The sequence below is a fragment of the Mauremys reevesii genome, linkage group 3, assembly GCF_016161935.1.
Source record: "Mauremys reevesii isolate NIE-2019 linkage group 3, ASM1616193v1, whole genome shotgun sequence".
NCBI lineage: Eukaryota > Metazoa > Chordata > Testudines > Geoemydidae > Mauremys > Mauremys reevesii.
In genome coordinates, this window is record NC_052625.1 from 152,497,469 (window position 1) to 152,519,907 (window position 22,439).

The window sequence follows — 22,439 nt, forward strand, 5'->3', positions numbered from 1 at the left end:
TTAGCAGGCCAATGCTCAAAACACTGAGCTATCCCTCCCCCCTGTACAAAGGTAATGTGGCAATCAACCCTATGAAAAGTGGTGATTGCCACATTACCTTTGTAATTATTAGTAGTTTCTGGTTGCACCCAAATTGTGCTAGTTGCTATACAAGTGGAAAGGCACATTCCCTACCCAAAGATACTACGGACTGAAAAAAAAGAAAAAAAAAAAGACATGGCAAAGAGAAAAGAATCCTGTGATTAAAACACTGGATTTGGACTCAGACCTATGTTCAGTTCCCACTTCTGCCACATACTTCCTGTATGACCTTGAGCAAATCAATGTAATAGGGTACTGGACCTCTGGGAACATGCATGCATCCTATTGCCCCTGTTACAGTTGTGGGCCCTGTAAAACTAGGAGCTGTAGTTGCAGGCCACATGCTTCACCCTAGTCATGTACCTACAGGAAATTTCATATAGGGAATTCCTGCTCCTTCAGCAAAAGACCAGACAGGAGAGACACAGGGGTTAAAGGAAGGACCCTGGAGGGATCTCTCTGCATTTATCAGAAAGAAGGACCAGAATAGGAGACATCTGCAAAGAGCTGCGAATCCCTAGAGAAGGACTAAGGATACGTCTACATTATGCGCCAAATCGGCGGGTAGTGATCGATCTATTGGGGATCGATTTGTGGCTTCTAGTTTAGACGTGATAAATCGATCCCCGCTTGCTCTGCCGTTGACTCCTGTACTCCACCACGGCACGAGATGGAAGCGGAGTCGACAGGGGAGCGGCAGCAGTCGACCCCGCACTGTGAGGACACGAGGTAAGTCAACTTAAGATACATCAACTTCAGCTATGCTATTCTCATAGCTGAAGTTGTGTATTTTACGCTGATACCCCCATACCCTCCTCCCCGGTGTAGCCCAGGCCTAAGTGAATACCCTGAGGAGCTTTTGTTTTAAAGTCTTTTTCTAAGTTAAGAAAAGTCCTGAGCAGAGGAACTGAAATAGTGAAGTTGTTTGGAGCATGATCTCATCGGGCTAGTGGATTAGCCCAAAGGTTTATAGTCACTTAAACTCCGTGACTCAGTTCTCTGCTTGTAAACTGGCAGTGATAATACTCTCTCCCTTTCTCTGTATTAGCTCTTTGGATTCTTAGCTCTTTGAAGCAGGGACTTTTCTTAATATGTATTTGCACAGTGACTAGCACATGCAAGTCCCAATCTTGTTTGGGGGCCAATAGGCATGACTAATACTAATTACACTAAAACAAAACACACACAAACACACACACACACAAACGACAGAGGACAGGGAAAGACGAACAAACCAGAAGGTAGGCAGGTGGTAATACAAAATTTTTACTTTATTATAAAGGTTTATTGACAAATCTTTTTTTTTTCCCTTTTACCCTATGACTGTGCTATTATGATATTTACATGGTAACTAGAGAGCAAAATCTGCTACACGGAGATCAGACATTGAGTTGTCATTGTTGAACCTCTAAAAGATAAAAGGGGGCATTACTCATCAAAACAAAGTTGGCAGACCACTGAGGATGACAGCTTTTTTGAATTGTAGAAGGAAGAGGGCTGAAAAAACTGCCTGGAAGCAGGAGGGAACTAGTGGAATCACATAAAGAACTGAACTAGGTCTTGTTCTGATAGACAAAATATCCAGGTCCTGCCTACAGTCTGATCTACAGAAGGTAATGCTCACTGTCAGAATAACAAAACTGGTTGTGAAAAGAGAAATACTAATTTCTTTATGGCACTAATGCATGCAGGCTGAAGCAGGGATGAAACAGCATATGCACTATTTGCAAGTTTGATAAATTTCAGAACACCCATACTATATAAAATTGTGAGTAAAATGCTTTCGAACAAATTTCTTATTAGTTATAGTGAAGTTATAAAACAGGAGTTAAAAAAAACAACAAACCATTAGCTGCTACAACATTTCAGTACAATGTTATTTCAATCTATAACCAGTCAGTCCAAAAATTAAAAGTGCATTGTAGAAGCTTTTGGAAGATATAGCAACTATATAAGGGGTAATTAATCCTTTTGGCATCGGGAAACAATGTTGGTTTTTTTGAGGCATCCAGTTGAGGCTTTTGATATTAGGGAAATAGCGCATCTTTCCCTCTTGATTTTTGGCAGGGGTAGAGGTGACTTCACATTTAGGGAGATGGCACATAAATTTCTTCCTTGAATAAATTTCACCCCAACCCAGTATCTGACGCTACATCCAAATATGTCTAAATACTCCAGTTTGATGTTTCTGCTAAAATAAGCACTCATGCAGTTGACTTTTAAATTTGTTGGGTTTCAAAGTCAATACAAAAACAGAGATAAGGGGGAAACTTTACACCTCTGAGAGCTATGACAGGTTGTCTGTATATTCCGAGCAATGCATTTACATCATTTTCACATTTTAAAGTTCATTTTTGTAACCAAAAAAGCTAGAATTTTTTTTAAACACAAAAACTTCAATTCTGGATGAAAGTTATATAGCATAATCAAAAAGGGAACTTACATAGCAATGTGTGGCTACATAATATTATACACGGGCCCTTGGCCATTAGGTAGATTTGGATGAAATATTTACTATTGAAGTCGTCTGTTTATGGGTGGAGAAATACCTTACTATTAACCAAATCAATGCTTTAGAGACTTCATAAATTTTATTTAATCATTTGTCCATTACAAAAGCTGAGACTAAATGCTCTTTGGCATGTCTCATATTCTTATCACAAAGTTCTTTTTCATTTACAGTTCTAAGATGCACTCTGGGCTTTTACTGAAGCTTTTAAAATACCACTGATTTCTGCCTACTTGGAGTATGTTGTGAAAGACCAGACTGGGTTATGCTTTTAACTAAATGAAGTATTATCTGAATGTTCCAAAACATTCAAAGTTATGTGCAACTACAAAAAGTAATGCAACTTAAAAAAAAAATAAAAAAACCCAACCTACCGCTAAATCAAGAGTGCCGACATATACGATCATAGGATCTTTCAAATACGATTTTGCAAGGCGGCGAACACCATCTGGCCAAGTAGCACTGGTGGGAGGGAAGAAAAAAAAATACATTTTTAAAAGTGCAAGAGGTCTTCAATACGCTCCTCTCATCCATCCCACATTCCCAATACATTTCAGCAAGGTCTTACACCCACAATAGCTGTCATGCATATGTACTAATCTTAATAAGAAAAACTGGAATTGCTCATTTGAGCATAAATTCAATCCAGTTGGTATTACTGAAACCTGGGGGGGGGATGATTTATACAACTGAAATATTAAAATCAATGGTTATAACTTATTAGGAAGGACTGAATGGGCAAAAGGGGAGGAGGAGTGGCACTCTGTCAAAAATGGCATTACCTGTTTCCGAGTCACTGATAACTCGGAAGAAAGTCATCTTGAAGGCTTCTGAATCAATGTCCTAACAGACAAAACATAAGATGGGGTACTAGCTGGTGTCCGCTACAGATCACAAAAATCACACTAGGGAAGATGAACACTTCCTTACATGCTTATCTACAATGTGCAGGAAAAAACAACAGTGTGATCATGAGGGACTTCAATTGGAGTGACATATGCTGGGGGGCTCATGCTGCCACGACTAAAACATTCTTGGAATTTCTAAACGTTATAGATGTGGATAAGGGTGCCTTGGCTGTCTCTCTGGGCTCCTGTGCAGCGGTAGAGATGCTGTCTGTCCTGGGACTCCTGTGAGTCGGATGACGGTTCTGTCGGAAACAGTGGGCCCCAATCCAATGAATGGGGAAGACCCCTCTCCTGCAGCAGGAGCAGCAGCTCATCCTCAGGTGTGGGGATGTCCTGGAGAATAGATAGGCCTGAGAGGAGCAGAGACTGTAGATATGGCAGGAACACATTCTCTGGTGTCAGGAATGTCTCTGTACGTTCTTGAGTCCATGGGGTGCCCACTGAGACTTCAGAGGTACCTGGTTCAGTAGTCAGAGCCAACTGGTCTGCATATTGGTCAGACAGAAGCAACAGAGCATCCAGAACTATAGTTGTAGAGGGACGTTCTACATGCCCCCAGTACCAAGGTCACCAAGTGGTAGGGATGGATCCCGCTTCTTCTTTGCCTTACCCTCCAGCCGGGGGGCCTTTGATGGTAGTTCCGCTGGATCCACAAGCGACATCTTTCCCTCTCTGAGCCATGCCAGGTTGGGTATGTGTCTATATGGAGCAGTCCGATGCAGGAATCTGCTCTTATTCCTATGAGTGTTTCTTAATCTCGTAGCAGGCCTTTGGGGCTGGCAGCTCTGCACCATAGCTCATGCTTAGAGGGGCACTACTGGTCAGTAGAGGCTGCTATACAGTGGGGGGGAGGAGGGGCGGGGTCCTCCTGGCCAGGATCAGAGTGCATCCAGGGCCTTAGTGCCTCTTCCTCAGGAACTTGTGGAGTTGAGCTCACGGGCCTCTCTAGTTCTGGGCAGGAAGGACTTCAGATGCCGCACTTCACCAAGACGTGCGCCTTGCCCAGACAGTAGAAGTACCGTTGATGGTCGATGCTGATGAAAAAGGAATGAGGGCAGGAGACCATTCTTGATGCCTGGGATCCTAGGCATAGTCCCTGGATAGCGAGGGGATGTCCCCCCAAACTGGGGAGGGTCTATACTAAACTATGAAAAACAAACAATCTATTTACACAATTATACAACAACTCTCTTATCGAAAGAAGAGTGAAGGAGGAAAAGGGTTTTGACTCAGGTCATGAGATGGTAAGAGGGAACTGGAGTGACATCAAGCTGCGCCACCCCACATACCCTCGGTCGGGAGCACAAGGAGACATACTGAGAATGTACAGGTCAATGGACGCTGCTTGGAGAAAACTTTTCAACTAAGCACACGTGCACCCAGGTGTGGAATACACATGGGACCATCACTTCAAGAACAGATCATTCTGAACCAACCCTGGAAGCAGAGGAGCCATAGCCTTGTGTGATCAGTTGCAAAGGTGCAAGCTGCCATGGGTCTCTAGAGCTGAAGACAGTTCCTAATTGTGCTCTCCTGAATTGCATGTGCCAGACTTGACAGAGTTAAGAATCTGTCTAAAGTAAGGTAGGTCCTGGTTATCAGTGATGCCCCTATAAACTGTATCTTCCGTATAGGGAATTAACATGGATTATTGTACCTTTTCCTGAAGATCCAACTCCTGGTACAGATCAAAGGCTGTGTCAGTGGAAGACAGCACTGCTTCGTAGGAATGTTCCTTGAGTAGATAGTTGTGAAGGTACATGAAGACTAGGATTGCTTCTTGTTGCATGTAAGAACCTTTGAGAACACCCTTAGGGTTAAAGAAAGGCTGAAGGGAAGCACTTGGTATTGGAAATGATCCTGGCCTATAATGACATGTAGGTAATTCCTGCAGGATGGGTGTATCTTTATATGGAAATAGGAATCTTGTAGGTTGAGGCCTGAAAACCAATCCCCTTCCTCCAGTGAAGGAATTATAGCTGCCAGAGTCATCACTGTAAGCTTGAGACTTTACAAACTTGTCTTAGATCCAAGATCAGTCTCCACACTCTGCCCTTCTTTGGCACAAGGAAATATCTTGAGTAAAACCCTTTGCCCTTGTGAGGAGATGGAACCAGTTCTATCATTCCTAATCAAAGAGAATATTCACTTATCTCAAAAGCTTAAGAGAGGGGTCCGTTAAGAGGGATAGAGAAGGGGGCTGGAAGGGAGAGTGTGATATAAAATGGTATAGCCTCTATGACCCACTTGTCTGTAGGGATCCCACGCCAATCAAGTTTCAAACAGGAAAGAGGGTCTTCAAAGGTGGGGAGGTGAGCAAATGGACAGCTGTAAAACCAGAGGTGTGGGAGGATATTAACCCTTGACCAACCCATCAAAGCTGTTGCTTTGAAGATGACTGAGTGGTCATGCAGAGCAGATGAGTGGCCCTCTCTCTCTCTCTCAGGAATGTGTGTCTTTTTCTAGCGGTTTTGGTGGATCTATGGAATTCAGAGAATTTAGAAAGATGCAATCTCTGGGTAGTTGGTGACCTACTAAATCTTCTCTTATTGTAGGTATGTATATGCCCAGGGATCTCAAAGGAGCCCTAGAGTCCTTCAGCGTGTACAAGGACTTGTTGGTAGTCTCTGAGAAAAGCTTCCAACCATCGGAGCGGAGATCTTCAATAGTATTCTGTACTTCCCTTGGAAACTCAGAGTTGGAGCCATGATGCCCTTAGCGTAACTACAGCCGCAGAGATGTACCTGGCAGCAGCATCTGCAGCATCCAAGGATACGTGAAGAGCAGTCCTGGCCAATAATTGGTCCTCTGAGGTGATGGACTAGAATTACTTCCTATGTTCCTGTGGCAGATGTTCAATAAAGGCAGTTAAATCTACAATAGTTTGTAAAATTATATTTGGCCATGATCCTGATAGTTCAGTCTTTGCTTCCATCCACAAAGGTCCAGTCTTTTGTCCAATTCTACCCCATATGATAAAAAAAAACTAGTGTTGCTTACCCACTCATTTACCTCAAAAGAACCCAGAGTCTTTAGGGGGAACAAATTACATGTTGGTGGAACAGTAGCAGGTGTTTGAGACTGGAATTGGCTAAGATAATGTAATGCCTCATTAATGGGTAAGGCCATCCTGGAGTTGTTACTGACTGCAGGAGATCCAACAGTTTATGCTGTGAATCCTTGACCTCTGAGTGGAATCCGAATAGTGTCAGCTACCCACTTCATGAGGTCTTGAAATTGACAGAAGTCATCAACTATCGAAGGGGTTGAGGCATAACTACCTCCACTGGAGATGGAGGATGAAATGTGTGTTTGGCCTCCTGCTCCTCAAACATCTCCAGCGATGGGGCTGGTGATTGTCGCTGATCAAAAAGGATCGCAGGCAGGAAGCACAGAGTCAGAAGCTTGGAGTCTTGGGCACAGTCCGGTACCCAAATGAGGCATTGGAGGGGGATGGGGTTGTTCCCCCCAGGAGACTAATCTAATGCTAAACAGTAAAACTTTTAAAAACTATTAAACTCTTCACAATTAGATGATTCTTGTTCTGTAGAATGAAGCCAAAGCTGCGGACACTAAAGGTTCCAACCTGAACCATGCAGTGATGAGAAGGAATTGGAGAGGTGGTCAGACCATCCTGTCCTTTATCCCCTTTGTTGGAGCAATGAGGGGAGCAAGGCGCACGTGCAGACCAACGGATGCTATTTTCAAATTCTTTGACTCCAGACGTAGGGTGTGCATACGTAACCCATAGCAGAATACAATAGGGACCATCACTCGAAGAAGAACGTTGATTTTCAATAAATCTTGGGCACCAGGGAATTTCCAGAAGACTGGAAGAGATGTTGTGCCACTTTTTAAAAGGTAAATGGAATGACCAAGGTAAATGTAGGCCTGTCAGCCCGACAATCACCCCAGATAAAATAATGGAGTGTCTTATATGGGACTCAATTAGAAAAAATAAAAGGAGGAGGATAATATAATAATTACTGCCAATCAACATGGATTTATGGAAAATAGATCCTGTCAAGCTAACCTGATTTTTTTTTTTTTTTGAGATTACAAGTTTGATAAAGGTAATACTGTTGACGTAATATTCTTAAAATTCTATAAGGTATTTGACTTGGTATCATATGACATTTTGTTTAAAAACTAGAAAGACAAAATTAACACTGCACATTTGAAATGGATTAAAAGCTGGCTGAAAGTCTCAAAATGTAATTATGAAAGGGAAACCAGGTGTGTTTCTGGTGGAGTTCCACAGGGGATCCCATACTTGCTCCTATGCTATTTAACTCTTTTGTCAATGACTGGCAAGAAAACAAAATCATCATTGGTAACACTTACAGATGACACAAACAGGGGAGTGGTAAATAATGAATAAGGCAGGTCACTGATAAAGAGCGATCTGGATCACTTGGAACGCTAGGATCAAGCAAACAAATTAATGTTTTAAGATGGCTAAATGCAAATGTATATATCCAGGAACAAAGAATGTAGGCCGTACTTACAGGATGGGGAACTTTATCCTGGAATCAGTAATTCCAAAAAAAATTGGAGTTCATGGTGGATATTCAGCTGAACATGAGCTCACAGTGCAATGATGTGACTAAAGGGCTAATGCAATACTGGGATGCATAAAGAATGGAATCTCAGAGGTTATTTTACCTCTATGTTTGGTACTGGTGCGACCCCTGCTGGAACTGTGTCCCCAGTTCTGGTACCCACAATTCAAAAAGGATATTGACAAATTGGAGAGGGTTAAAAGAGCAACAAGAATGATTAAAGAATTATAAAACATACTTTATAGTGACAGACTAAGAATATACAAATGGCCATACTGGGTCAGACCAATGGTCCATCTAGCCCAGGATCCTGTCTTCCGACACTGGCCAATTCCAGGTGCTTCAGAAGGAATGAACAGAACAGGTAACCATCAAGTGATCCATCCCGTCATCCACTCCCAGCTTCCAGCAGACACTAGGGACACAGTGCATGGGGTTGCATCCACGACCATCTTGACTAACAGCCACTGATGGACCTATCCTCCATGAACTTATCTAATTCTTTGAACCGCATTATACTTTTGGCCTTCACAACATCCCGACAATGAGTTCCACAAGTTGACTGGGCATTGTGTGAAGAATTCCTTTTGTTTGTTTTAAACCTGCTGCTTATTAATTTCATTGGGTGACCCCTGGTTCTTATCTTACATGAAGCAGTAAACATTCTTATTCACTTTCTCCATGCCATTCATGATTTTATAGACCTCTATCAGATCCTCTCTGTTGTCTTTTTTCCAAAGTGAAAAGTTCCAGTCTTTTTACTCTCTCCCCATATGGAAGCTGTTCCATACCCCTAATCATTTTTGTTGCCCTTCTCGGCAATTCTAAAATATATTTTTTGAGATGGGGCGACCAAAATCAAGGAGCTTAATCAATTTAAGATTAACAAAGAGAAGATTAAGGGGAGACTTGACTACAGTCTACAAAGGGAACAAATATTTAATATTGGTCTCTGCAATCTAACATGATCCAATGGCTGGAAGCTGAAGCTAGACAAATTCAGACTGGAAATAAGATGTACATTTTTAAAGGTGAGAGTAATTAATCATTGGATCAATTTACCAAAGGTCATGATGGATTCTTAATTACTGACAATTTTTAAATTAAGATTTAATCTCTCTCTAAAAGGCACGCTTTAGGAATTATTTTGGGAAAGGTTTATGGCCAGTGTTATACATAAGGTCACACTAGATGATGACAGTGTTTCCTTCTGGCTTATCACTCCATATATGAACTGCAAGTATGTTCTTCAGTAGAAGAACTACACACTTGCTTGTCTCACACCACCTTGTCTCACTAAAGTACACAGGCTGTTAAAAGCCTTAAGGTGTTACTAAAGTATCTAGAGATCTCTGAGGCAAAGAAAAATCCCAGCCATGTCCCCATTCTCCCTTTCACAAACCTTGGCTAGCCACAGAAAGTGGGGTAACACAGAAGCAGTCACGCTTTCTCTAACTCAGAGGATTCTCCTACAATAGGGTTATCTTCCTGTGGCTAGTTATGGTGTGGCATGCAATGGCCAGAATTCACAGAAGCAGGGGGTTGGTGGTTAGAGACTGAAAGGTTCATACACCGATATTCATATTAATATATAAAAAAAGATTTATACCAACACTTGAGACACAAAATAATTCACTCTGATGTATTTTGAACTATGTCCCTTATAATCCTGCATCTGGTTAGGAAATGTATGATGTACTATGCAATAAGCATTCATTTACCTCTTTACATCTGCAAAGTCATTTTAAAACATTCAATATTTTCAAGTACAGTTTTTAGAATGTGGGTGGGGATATAGAGAGCACGTTTTATAAACATGCTAAAGTTGTAATGAAGTATAGTTAATACCCTTGCTCCAAAACCCTCTTGCGCACATATAATTTGAATCTTTGCCCACAGCTTCAAGAAATGCAATAAAATTTCACTCTAAAACCATATAGAGTGGAATATGAAGAGGATACTAACATGTACAGTAACTGGAATGTGAGAAATTTTGTCCCTGGGGTGCTCCACTTTGTGCATGACCTTGTGCTTTCAATCAGATTTCTGTCAGCAGTCCATGTGCCCACACTCTACTCATCCTTGTGCTCAGGACTGGGAGAGGCAGATTTGCAGCTGCTCCGATTCATTCTCAGTCATGAATTCCAGCAGCAAGAACTCCAAATAGAGGGGAAGGGGAGCGCAAGTAGTGGAGCACCCATAGGGACAAAACATCTAGAAGAACTCCAATTACTGTACAAGTAAATAATCTCCCCTCCTCCGAGTTATTGTCTCTATGGATGCTCCACATACATACAATATGATGGAGGCTAATTTAGCTACAAAGAGTCAGGAAAAAGATCTTGGAGTCATCGTGGACAGTTCTCTGAAGATGTCCACGCAGTGTGCAGAGGCTGTCAAAAAAGCAAATAGGATATTAGGAAACATTAAAAAGGGGATAGAGAATAAGGCTGAGAATATATTATTGCGCTTATATAAATCGATGGTACGCCCACATCTCAAATACTGCATACAGATGTGGTCTCCTCATCTCAAAAGAGATATACTGGCATTAGAAAAGGTTCAGAAAAGGGCAACTAAAATGATTAGGGGTTTGGAGAGGGTCCCATATGAGGAAAGATGGGAGGGAGAGATAGCTCAGTGGTTTGAGCATTGGTCTACTAAACTCAGGGTTATGAGTTCAATCCTTGAAGGGGGCCACTTAGGGAACTGGGGTAAAAATCTGTCTCGGAATTGGTCCTCCTTTGAGCAGGGGGTTGGACTAGGTGACCTCCTGAGGTCCCTTCCAACCCTGATATTCTAGGCTAGGACTCTTCAGCTTGGAAATGAGGAGACTAAGGGGGGATATGATAGAGGTATATAAAATCATGAGTGATGTGGAGAAAGTGGATAAGGAAAAATTATTTACTTATTCCCATAATACAAGAACTAGGGGTCATGAAATGAAATTAATAGGCAGCAGGTTTAAAACAAATAAAAGGAAGTTCTTCACACAGCGCACAGTCAACTTGCGGTACTCCTTACCTGAGGAGGTTGTGAAGGCTAGGACTATAACAGCCTTTAAAAGGGAACTGGATAAATTCATGGTGGTTAGGTCCATAAATGGCTATGGTTAAGGAATGGTATCCCTAGCCTCCATCTGTCAGAGGATGGAGATGGATGGCAAGGGAGAGATCACTTGATGATTGCCTGTTAGGTTCACTCCCTCTGGGGCACCTGGCATTGGCCACTGTCCGTAGACAGGATACTGGGCTAGATGGACCTTTAGTCTGACCTGGTATGGCCGTTCTTATGTTCTTATGATTCCCAAGCAGTGCCTTGATTATGGAGGAGGATGCTGAGGAGAAAGTCAGTACAGTTTAGAAAATAGCCTCACCAAGGGCTGTATCTGCTCTAGAAACAAACGCTGGCATAGTGCTGGTGAAAGGTGTGCACAAAAGACAATGTGGCAGCTTTGCAAATGTCTGCAATGGGTACATTAAGTAGGTCTACAGAGAGGAACTGTGCTCTGGTGGAATGGGCCATCATCCTAGGCAGAGGATGCAACTTAGAAGCTTTATAACAAGCTAAGATGCATACCGATACCCACTTTAATAGGGAAATAGGGGCTCCCTTCATCCTCTCTGTCTCCTTCACAGAGTCTGGGGGACAATCAAAAGGGTTTAGTCCTGTTGAGATAGAAGGCAATCGCTCTTCTCACCTCTAGAGTATGGAGGCTGGCTTCTTCCCTTGAAGCATAAGGCTTGGGGTTAAAAAAAAGGTTTACTGAATGTCTTTGTTGATGTGGAAGTCCAATGAGATCTTAAGCAGGAAGCGAGGATGTGGACAGAGTCATTTTGTCTCAGTAGATTATCCTGTATGGTAGATCAGCCATAAATGCTCCCAATTCCCCTACCCTCCTGGCCAAAGCGATGGCTATGAGAGATGAAGTTTTAAAGGTTAAATGGAGAAAATGGCAGCTACCAATGTGATCAAAAGGTGGTTTCCTCAAGACATTGAGAACTAGATTAAAGGTCCCAAGGCAGAATGAACCACCAAGGAATAAAACATAGAAAAACAGTAAGCTAGTCAGGTATACACTGAGACACTCCATCACTAGCCAGAGGAAGCTGAAACTCTCAGTCCAGAGCATGAGGAAGCGTAGGGTGCAGATGCTTACATGCTATTTAAACAGCAGATAATGTATAAGCAAGTACATTGCTAAGACACACAGCTTTTTAAGGTTAAATATCTGATGCTAGACGGGTCAAATATCAGCACTCAACTCAACCTCTGTGTCATGAAGTTATTTATCTTGTGTAGATTGTGATTACTACTTAACTATAGTTATCGTAAAATACCAGTTCACAGCTTTGAATTATGTGTGTAATAACTCATCTTTAAAAACTAGACCCAGATTTTAAATACATTCAGTGAGGCCAAAATGGTTGCAAGATTTCTGTTGGTGCCATATTTTACTGCAGTGGCAGGCCCTCCTGTGAGCAAATGAAAGGTGATGACAGCACACAGAAAGTATGGAAGTGGGACAAGGGGACAATAAGAACTTAATGAAATACTGGCAGCGTGGAAAAGTCACAACTACCATTGTAGTCTGTGTTCACCTAAATATCAAGGGATGTGAGTTGTTTAAGTTATTTTCACATTTGATCTACTGTGAACCAACTTTCAGGCATAAAGCAAAAGCATAGAACAAGTGGGGGGGAGGTATAGCTCAGTGGTTTGAGCATTGGCCTGCTAAACCCAGGGTTGTGAGTTCAATCCTTGAGGGGGCCACTTAGGGATCTGGGGCAAAAATCAGTACTTGGTCCTGCTAGTGAAGGTAAGCAAGGGGCTGGACTCAGTGACCTTTCAAGGTCCCTTCCAGTTCTAGGAGATTGGTATATCTCCAATTATTATTTTTATTATTAAGTATTTAACATTGTGCAGAAGGTACTAAATTTTTTATGCAGAAACTGGATTCTTGGATCACCTTTAGAAGTTCATTCAGCACTTAATACCAGAATTCTAGAATTGTCTCAATAACAAGGTAAGAGGACATTCCATTCATTACCCATTGATAAACCCACAGAATGCAAAAGTACCAAGTACATATTTGCTGCAGATTATCAGTTCCTACTCAATGTGATGTCCCAGTATGCACTCTCTTAAGGATATCACAGTCAATTGAAGACTGCTGGAAAGGGGAGTTTGTCTATAGGTAAATCCAGTTTCTTCAATGACACTTAATACTTTATACCAGAGGTGGGAAAACTACACCCTGCAGGCCACATCCAGCCTGCGAGCCGTTTTAATCCGGCTCTTGAGATCCCACTGGGGAGCAGGGTCGGGGGCCACTCCACGTGGCTCCCAAAAGCAGTGGCATGACCCCTCTCTGGCTCCTACATGCAGGGACAGCCAGGTGGCTCTGCTCTGCACGCTGTCCCCACTCCAAGCGCTGCCCCAGCAGCTCACACTGACCAGGAACTGCAGCCAATGGGAGATGCAGGGGCAGTGCCAGCAGACGGGGCAGCGTGCAGAGTCGCCTGCTTGGGCCTCTGTGTAGGACCAAGAGAAGTGACATGCCTTTGCTTCCGGGAGCCGGTTGAGGTAAACGCCGCCCGGAGCCTGCACCCCTTCCCGCACCCAACCCCCCTGCCCCAGCACTGATCCCCCTCCCGCCCTCTGAACCCCTCGGTCTCAGCCCGGAGCACCCTCCTACACTCCAAACTCCTCATCTCCAGCCTCACCCCAGATCCTGCACCCCCAGCCAGAGGCCACTCCCCACTCCAGCCCAGAGCCCCTCCCCCCATACCCGGAACTCCTCATTTCTGGCCCCACCCTGGATCCTGCACCCCTAACCAGAGCCCTCACGGCTTCCCACACCCCAAACCCAATTTTGTGAGTATTCATGGCCTGCCATACAATTTCTATTCCCAGAAGTGGCCCTCAGGCCAAAAAGTTTGCCCACCCCTGCTTTATATCCTAAGGCTGTAGTGCACAACTTCTGAGTATGCAGTCCAATGTTTTCTGTGGCCCTCTAAAATTAATTTAAACTTTTACTTAAGAATGGTTTCTTCCACGACTGCAAAGAAAAACTTTGATAATCAAAAAGTTTTCTTCAGATAGGAGATACTCTACGTGAAAACAAATGCTTTAACAGAAGTTGTCATAAACAGTTAGTTAAGGGTTAAGGTTTTTTTCTACCTGTAAAGGGTTAACAAGCAGTACCTGCGGACACCTGACCAGAGGACCAATCAGGGACAAGATAATTTCAAATCCCCGTGGAGGGAAGTTTTTTTTTTTCTGTTCTTTGTGTGTTTAGAGTCTCTCTTGGGAGTTGAGGGAGTCCAGACATCTTAATCAAGTCCTCCCAGGTTTCTGCAATAAATTCTTCTATTCAAGCTAGTGAGTATTAGCAAGGAACTAGTATTCTTATACTTTTATTTCTGTATTTGCAATTCTGTGTTTTGCTATAGAATTTCTTTAATTCTGTACTGTTATTGCTTTTACTGAGAAAGAAAGGAGGGGGAATTCTCTCCAGAGATTGATAAGTTTAGACCCTGTGTATTGTTCCATCTTGGTTACAGAGACAGTTACTTTCTTTTTATTCTTTAATAAATCTTTTCTGTAAAGGACTTGGTTGATCTTTCCTTGGGTGGATTCTTAGGGAAAGGGGAGGAGGGAGGCATCCCTCTGTAGTTGGATTCCGGTATCTCTCCTAGGAAAAGGGAGGAGGAAGGAAGCAGGGGGGAATGGTTTATTTCTCCTAGGTGTAAGAACTCCATGGATTTGGGGCTCTTGGGATCCCCAAGGATTTTGGGGAAGGATTGTGTCCCAATACACGTACATTATTGGGTGGTGGCAGCTTTTACCAGATCTAAACTAGGATTTTAGTTTAGGAAAACCAATGCAGGTCCCCATTTTGGAACCCAACAGCTCTAAGTGGGGGTGAGACCTATGACACAAGTGTAAGCTACCTTCATTGCTCTCACCAGGTAGTCACTCCAGCATGTAACATTAAATGTTATTTAAACTGTTAGTTTACTCCCAACTCATCTTAGCTCAAATATCCAAACAAATTGGATATAACAAACTAGATGAGACCCAGTGGATATGTGTTGTGCAGTGTAGGAAACATCCATGTTATTGCCAAGTTTGTGATTTCTCTGGTGTTAGGCAACATACCAAGAGCAGACCAAGAGCATAAGGGTACGTCTACACTACGGGACTATTCCAAATTTACATAAACCGGTTCTGTAAAACAGATTGTATAAAATCGAGTGCGCGCGGCCACACTAAGCACATTAATTCGGTGGTGTGCGTCCGCGATCCGAGGCTAGCATCGATTTCTGGAGCGTTGCACTGTGGGTAGCTATTCTGCAGCTATCCCATAGTTCCCGGAGTCTCCCCCGCCCCTTGGAATTCCGGGTTGAGATCCCAGTGCCTGATGGGGCAAAAAACATTGCTGCGGGTGGTTCTGGGTAAATGTCGTCAGTCACTCCTTCCTCTGGGAAAGCAACGGCAGACAATCATTTCGCGCCCTTTTTCCCTGGATTTCCCTGGCAGACGCCATAGCATGGCAACCGTGCAGCCTGTTTTGCAGTTTGTCACTGTCACCGTATGTGTACTAGATGCCGCTGACAGAGGCGATTCAGCAGCACTACACAGCAGCATTCACTTGCTTTTGCATGATAGCAGAGATGGTTACCAGCCATTCTGTACCGTCTACCTTGCCATTGTAAACTGGCAATGATGACAGTTACCAGTCCTTCTGTGCTGTACCCTCTGCTGCTGTCATACGTGCCCCCAGCCTTCCTGGGCTACCGTTGCAGTGTCCCCCCACTTGTGTGATGAAGTAATAAAGAATGCAGGAATAAGAAACAGTGACTTGTTAGTGAGATAAAATAAGGGAAAGAAGGCAGCCTCCAGCTGCTATGATAGTCCAGACATTAAGCAGTGTGGGGGACAGGAGCCCAGCATCCTGCTATGATAGTCCAGGCAGTACAGAATCTTTTCTTTACACATGAAGGGAAGGGGCAGATGGAGCTCAGCCCCCTGTTGCTATGATGAAAACGGTTACCAGACCGTCTACTTATGGGCTGATGATGAGGACAGATACCAGTCCTTCTGTACTGTACAATCTGCCACAAGGCTGATGAGGAGGATGGGAGCGCAGTCCTACCGCACTGCACCCTCTGCCACAAGGCTGATGATGACAATGGATATCAGCCATATTGCACCATCAGCCACCAAGGAGGGGGGGAGAGGATACAGCAGCTCGCTACTGCAGAATCACGTCTATCAGCAGCATTCAGTAGACAGTGGGTGACATTTAAAAGAGTCAAGAGAAGATTTTTTTCCCTTTTACTTCTGGGGGTGGGGTAAATTGATGAGCTATGCCTTGAACCACCGTAGACAATGTGTTTGACACTACAGGCATTTGGAGCTCAGCCAAGAATGCAAATGCTTTTCGGGGACTGCAGGAACTGCGGGAGAGCTTGAGTCCGTCCCCGCTCCCTCCCTCCATGAGTGTCCATTTGATTCTTTGGCTTTCCGTTACGCTTATCACGCAGCAGTGCGCTGAGTCCCTGCTATGGCGTCTGTCTGGAGATTTTTTTAAAATGCTTTGGCATTTCGTCTTCTGTATCGGAGCTCGGATAGAACAGATTTGCCTGCCCTTACAGCAATCACATCCGTACAGTCCATGCTGGAGTTCTTTTTGGATTTTGATTTCGGACTGCATTGCCACCCGTGCTGATCGGAGCTCCACGCTGGGCAAACAGGAAATATTCAAAAGTTCGTGGGGCTTTTCCTGTCTACCTGGCCACTGCATCCGAGTTCAGATTGCTGTCCAGAGCGGTCAGTGGTGCACTGTGGGATACCACCCGGAGGCCAATACCGTCGATTTGTGGCCACACTAACCCTAATCCGATATGGCAATTCCGATATTAGCGCTACTCCTCTCGTTAGGGAGGAGTACAGAAATCGATTTAAAGAGCCCTTTATAGCAATATAAAGGGCCTCTTAGTGTGGACAGGTGTGGTGTTAAATCGGTTTAATGCTCCTAAAACCGGTTTAAACGCGTAGTGTAGACCAGGCCTAAGAAGCAGAAAATAGAAAGCTCTTGTTGCTAGCTAAGGTGATCTGAGATTTCAGCAGCAATGAGCCTAAGAATAGTCACCATCATGGTTGCCACCCGTACCATCTCATGGGACCTAGGTTTTCATCACCCTGATACTGAGAGATGTTCTGACCAGACCAGGCCAGAGAGAGGACTCAGATATCACCACCATCTCTACCAAATCCAGCTGAATCCCAACCACCACGTGAAATGAAATGAGATTGGACTTTAACAGCAACAGCAGCTCTAGCTCATCTCAATTAACTTATTTTCCCCAAAAGCACAGTTACCACCATCCAAGAGACTATCAAACAAGGAGCTGTTTTCCTTCTAAAACTCTCTCCAGCTAAAGGGAAAACAGGATGTTAAAATAAAAGCCTTAATGTTTTACATTTCAATTGTGTCAACTGTTTTTCCTTCTTCTCTGTATCTTTAATAAAAGGTTGAAAAGATTTTTAATGGTGCTTGCGCCATGGTATACAGAGACCTCAGTCTGCTTAGTACCAAACCCCACTATTTAGTGTTGGACAGCGACAAGGTTATGTTAACACCTTCCACCCATTTATTCCATCTCACTCAATACCACAGTTCTTAAAAAGTGAGTGACAGTTCTATTTAGAGTGCAAGGATCAAAAATCTTCAAGGTAAGTTTGAGCTTCAGCTAAGAGACTTTCAAGGTAAAACAAGAGTTCAAAGTTATTTGCAGACCCATTTTTCACCTGACCCCAAAGAGATGTCAAATTCAGTTAGAACTGACTGATTTACTAAGCTTCAGTCCAAATGTCATGAAGGAAACAATGAATTTCTATAAATGCTTTCCACTTGACTTATTTAGTTATACAAAAGATCTTCTCTGAAGTACTTGTTTATGAAAAAGATCTATGCACTGGAATAAATCAAAATGCCACACCCTGAACAATGGGCAAGTCTCCATATCATTATGTGCACAACCACTTCTAAGTCAGACATCAAGAATTTGGTTTCAAAGCAGTTCCAGACTTCCCGCTGATATGCCTTCCCCTGAAGCCCCCAAAGCATACATTCAGTGATGCTGTGCAACGTACACTTTACTTCTTTTTTAACTGAATAATCCTATGTAAAATTATTTACAGCTTTTGGAATCTTGTTAGGTTACCATGAAGTCCTCTGTGTTGCAAAGATTCTGCATCAGTGCCCTACACGATAAAATATTTTTCTTTCTGAAGTCAAATATTGGAGAAGAATGAGACTTACCACTGAAGACCATTGGGATAGCTAAGGGGTAGGGGAGGCTGATATAAGCAGAGTGCATACTCGTATATCACACTGAGTAGCAGCTGGCAATCTGCAGTGGATATGTGCATCACAAGCTTGCAAAAACAAACAGATAAAAAAAATTAAAATTTCAAGTTACTAGTGTACTGAATGCCTCTCCTAGCCTACCTGGAGACATATAGTACATAATTAATTAGTTAAAAAATCCAAATGTGCAGGCTCTCTTTAAATACCCTCAAATTCTTCAGTCCAAGATTTATCACTGATTAAGTTAGACAGAGAGGCCTATGGGAGTTCTTCAATCTATCAGACTGTGTCTGAAGTCTAAGATCCAAGTAGTTACCAATTGTTATCCAACTAGTCAGTATTCAAGAGTATCTGAAAGTTCTCTTGTTGAATTCAGTCTCATAAGTAACCAATTTGACATCAAGAGGATAAATCAAAATGATTATAGCAGGTATCCACTGTCCCATAAATATGAGCACAGTAATTATTTAGGAGCTTTATATTAAAAAGTGCTAACATGAACCATTAAAATTAAGTATAACTATACAAGTTTACAATGACACCAACCTTAATTCTAAGCTACTGAAAACATTCACATACCTAGTCATGACTGTTTGTCTGTCAGGGCGTACATCTAGTAAGATCTTCATTATTTGAGGTTCAAATCCCATATCCAACATCCTATCAGCCTCATCTAAAACCTGTGCAAAACAAGGTTAGTTCCTATGGTTCTTTAAGTTTTCAGCAAGACACTACACAGCAGACTTTCCTTAAGACGTATTTCTCACACTCCACCCTTAAAACCCATTTTAGAATCTATTTATTTCCACTCCAAAAACTATTAACTCCTTTTCAAGTTTTCACCATCTAAATTGTTTCTGGTGCCACTCCTTGATAAAAAGGCAAACTTTGCACATTTCTAGACAGGAAAATTCTCTGAGAAAAAATGCTTTTAACCATACCCCCAAGAACAAAAGCCAGAGAACACCAGGATTTTGAACAGTTTTCACTTGCCTATATCCCTCCCACCCCACCAATTTGTTTAGCATATAAATTGAAATAGAAGTTTTGATTATGTAACAGAAAACAGAAAAAAAACCCCAACCCTGCAACCATTTTAATCAAGGGGGTTTCTTCAGAAACTTTAAAGTGGGGTTTCTTATTTTACTCATTAGAGCTTTTCTACATCAGTCCAGAAATATTAATTTTGTTCTTCACTATGAGCAGAAAGACATTTCATCACAACATTTTCAAGGGGTCTGCCAATTCTGAGCGCAGCTCTCTCTTAACCACTAGATAAAGTGCACTTGACCCTTCCTAGTACTCCTGAAAAATTACTAGTTTTTGAGGCCTAAGTCTCTGAATCAGAACTTGTAATGGCCAAACAATGGTCAAACCATGTCCCCTGCAAAGAGTCAAGGTTCCAAAGTAATATCCTAAACAGAGCAGTATCTTAAGTGCTAACTGGACATTTTTGACTTTCAAAGACTTGGAAATATTTTATAATCTCCTGGCCCTTAACCATCTAATCTGCTCTGGAAACAGAGACCTGATGATTTTTTTTAAGTGTTGCACTGAAATACGGAGTCCTTTAGGGATACACCCCCTACCATGGGAATTGGAATTAGTTTGGCCAACTGTGAAGTGACTTCATCTACTTAACAACTTGCTTTTAAAATATCTGTCTTTGGAAAGGGGGCACAAGATTTTCAATTAATTGGAACAGTTTTGTAATCTGAGTCTCACTCTTGATCCACTCCATTTCTGAAATGTAGGCACACCTGTGAGAATTTCAGAATCCTATACAAATGTAAAAATATTAAGCCAACAAGAACCAGGTCCACTGAACTTTCCTCCTTTAATTTTCAGGTTTGAGTTATAGGCTCAGAGGTAATTTTTTTTTTTTTTTAAGGCCAAGTTCTCTCTTCTCTTATACAGGAGGATCAGAGATTTTCTGGCCATTCCCTTGATTATCTTCATACCTGTTTTCTCCTTTTTAGAGGTCCTAGTGTCTAGTTGCGACTCATCAAAACTGAAGTGCCATTGGAATTCCCTGAAACATAAGTATGACCATAATAATCTCTCATCTGAGAGATTGAGGAGGGGAATTCAATCTTCTGATTAACCCTTCATGTCCAAAAGACTTAATTAAGATTGTTCTTCACTAATTATACATATTCCAATGGAGTGTAAAGGCTAGAATCTCTATTGTGGGTTACAGAGAGCCGCTAGCTATTTGTAGGTCAGTGTCCTTCCTGATAGGACAGAAGGTACTGCCTTCGCTAGGAAATGAACTATTCCTGTAGCTGGAAGGAGAGGAGAGAACATATGAATAGCCATACTGGATCAGACCTGTGGTCTAAGTTCAGTATCCCATCTCCCAGATAGGATAACCAACCTCCTGTTAATGTTTCTTCCAAACCCCCAATAGTTGGATATCTGTTTATTCCCTTAAGCATAAGATTTAATATAATTTTCAAAACATTAATATTCACTACACCACCTTCTGGACATTCTTTCTATCCATATAAACATCCACTCCTTTTTTGAATACTAAAATATCTTTGTTGAAGTTATACCTTGTGGTACAGAGTTTCCCAGGCCAGTTGGGCACTGTGTGAGAAGTCTCAACTTTTATCAGTTTTAAATTTGTCTCTCTTCTGTTTTATTGTATGTTTCCTTGTTCTTGTATTCTGAGAGAGGGTAATAGGAGCACTTGAACGGAATAGTGAAGGTAACTAACTAATCTGTATACATTTGTGTCCTCTTGTCTCCTCTCTACAGGTTTCTTTGATGTTCTTAATCATTCTCATCATATGTCTCTAAATTACCTTCTATTTCTGCTATACAGTTTTTGATATGGTATGGTCAAAAGTGAATGCAGAATTCCAGGTAACAGCATACAATTGTTTTATAACAGAGAGGGCAGAGCTGAATGGTGGCTTCAACTGAGGACATGCATCTGACTAGCACAGAAGCCATCTGTGACAAAATTGCTCGTTTCCGTTAAAGTCTTGAAGAATGTGGAAGGCTAATTGGGATGGCCGGGTTACTAAAGAAGAATTGAGCTAGATCTAGGCTGCAGAGCAACCAAAAGTAGATGTGGCTGTGCTGAGAGGATGGTGTTAATTCATTTTGTGCATATCTGATCCATCTGGAGGTGCTGATCCATCTTGTGCACCATGCTGAAATGGGCAGCGCTGTGTGTTTTATGGAGAGAGTTTTCTGTTTTCTTCTTACCATTTCCTATCTCAGGTTCCTCTACTGTTCTAGAGAGGATGAGCCCAAAGCAGAGATCTGCAGCAGGGCCGGGAAGTAGATAGTCCAGTGTATTTGGGAGAAAATTCACAAGTTCTTTGGCATCTTACATGGAAACTGTGTGCGTAGCTACATACAAAAGAATGATGGGAATTTGAAGTTCAATGCTCTTTGATCTTCTCTCCAGCAAAGGTATTGTGTTCTCTGCCTGCTGAAGACACAACTGAGCTCTGGGAAGCAGCGAGCCTCTTACACATTGGCGGGGGGGGCGGAGGGGAGGAGGAGGTGGCGGCGACAAATACACAGGTGCAAATTTTAAAGCATGATCTCAGTTTTGGGTCCAACTTTAGATACTTACGGACTGGAGTAGAGGGTGTGCAGCATTTCTGGAAAAAAAAAAAGTCAGTCTACAGGTACCTAAAATAGTTGATCACTTTCAGAATTCAGTCCTCTGTGCATGTCTCCCGTCTACTGGAAAAGTGGAACTTTACCTAAGTGCCTGGACTGAAGTTCAAGGAGAACCATTTTCTCCCTTTATGTGATTCAGAAAGATGATGGTTAAGGCCTTTTGATTAACATGCAACATAATTATCAAGTTATTTTCAGCAATTATAGACTTTTGTTCTATTTCTAGCCAGCACCACATCATTTATTTTCTAAGGACAGCGAAAGTGCATGAAGCTGAATACAATATTTAGCTGTTAGTGCACTAAAAACTAGCAATTCTTTTCTTTACTACAGACGCCTTCATTCCTATTTTA

General features: G+C 42.3%; 1 protein-coding gene across 6 annotated transcripts in view; it reads right to left on the reverse strand.

Annotated features, from left to right (window-relative positions):
- DDX43 (DEAD-box helicase 43) overlaps positions 1-22,439 on the reverse strand; it is a 60,337-nt gene that overhangs the window by 22,751 nt on the left and 15,147 nt on the right. For 4 of the 6 annotated variants that reach the window (XM_039532268.1, XM_039532264.1, XM_039532263.1 and 1 more), the window contains exons 10-12: positions 19,021-19,121; positions 7,843-7,920; positions 2,965-3,052 (exon numbers count right to left, since the gene is read on the reverse strand). In XM_039532268.1, the coding sequence (XP_039388202.1) occupies positions 2,965-3,052; positions 7,843-7,920; positions 19,021-19,121 (267 nt within the window). The remainder of the gene's footprint in view (positions 1-2,964; positions 3,053-7,842; positions 7,921-19,020; positions 19,122-22,439) is intronic. The other 2 variants (XM_039532269.1, XM_039532265.1) reach the window with 1 other exon arrangement.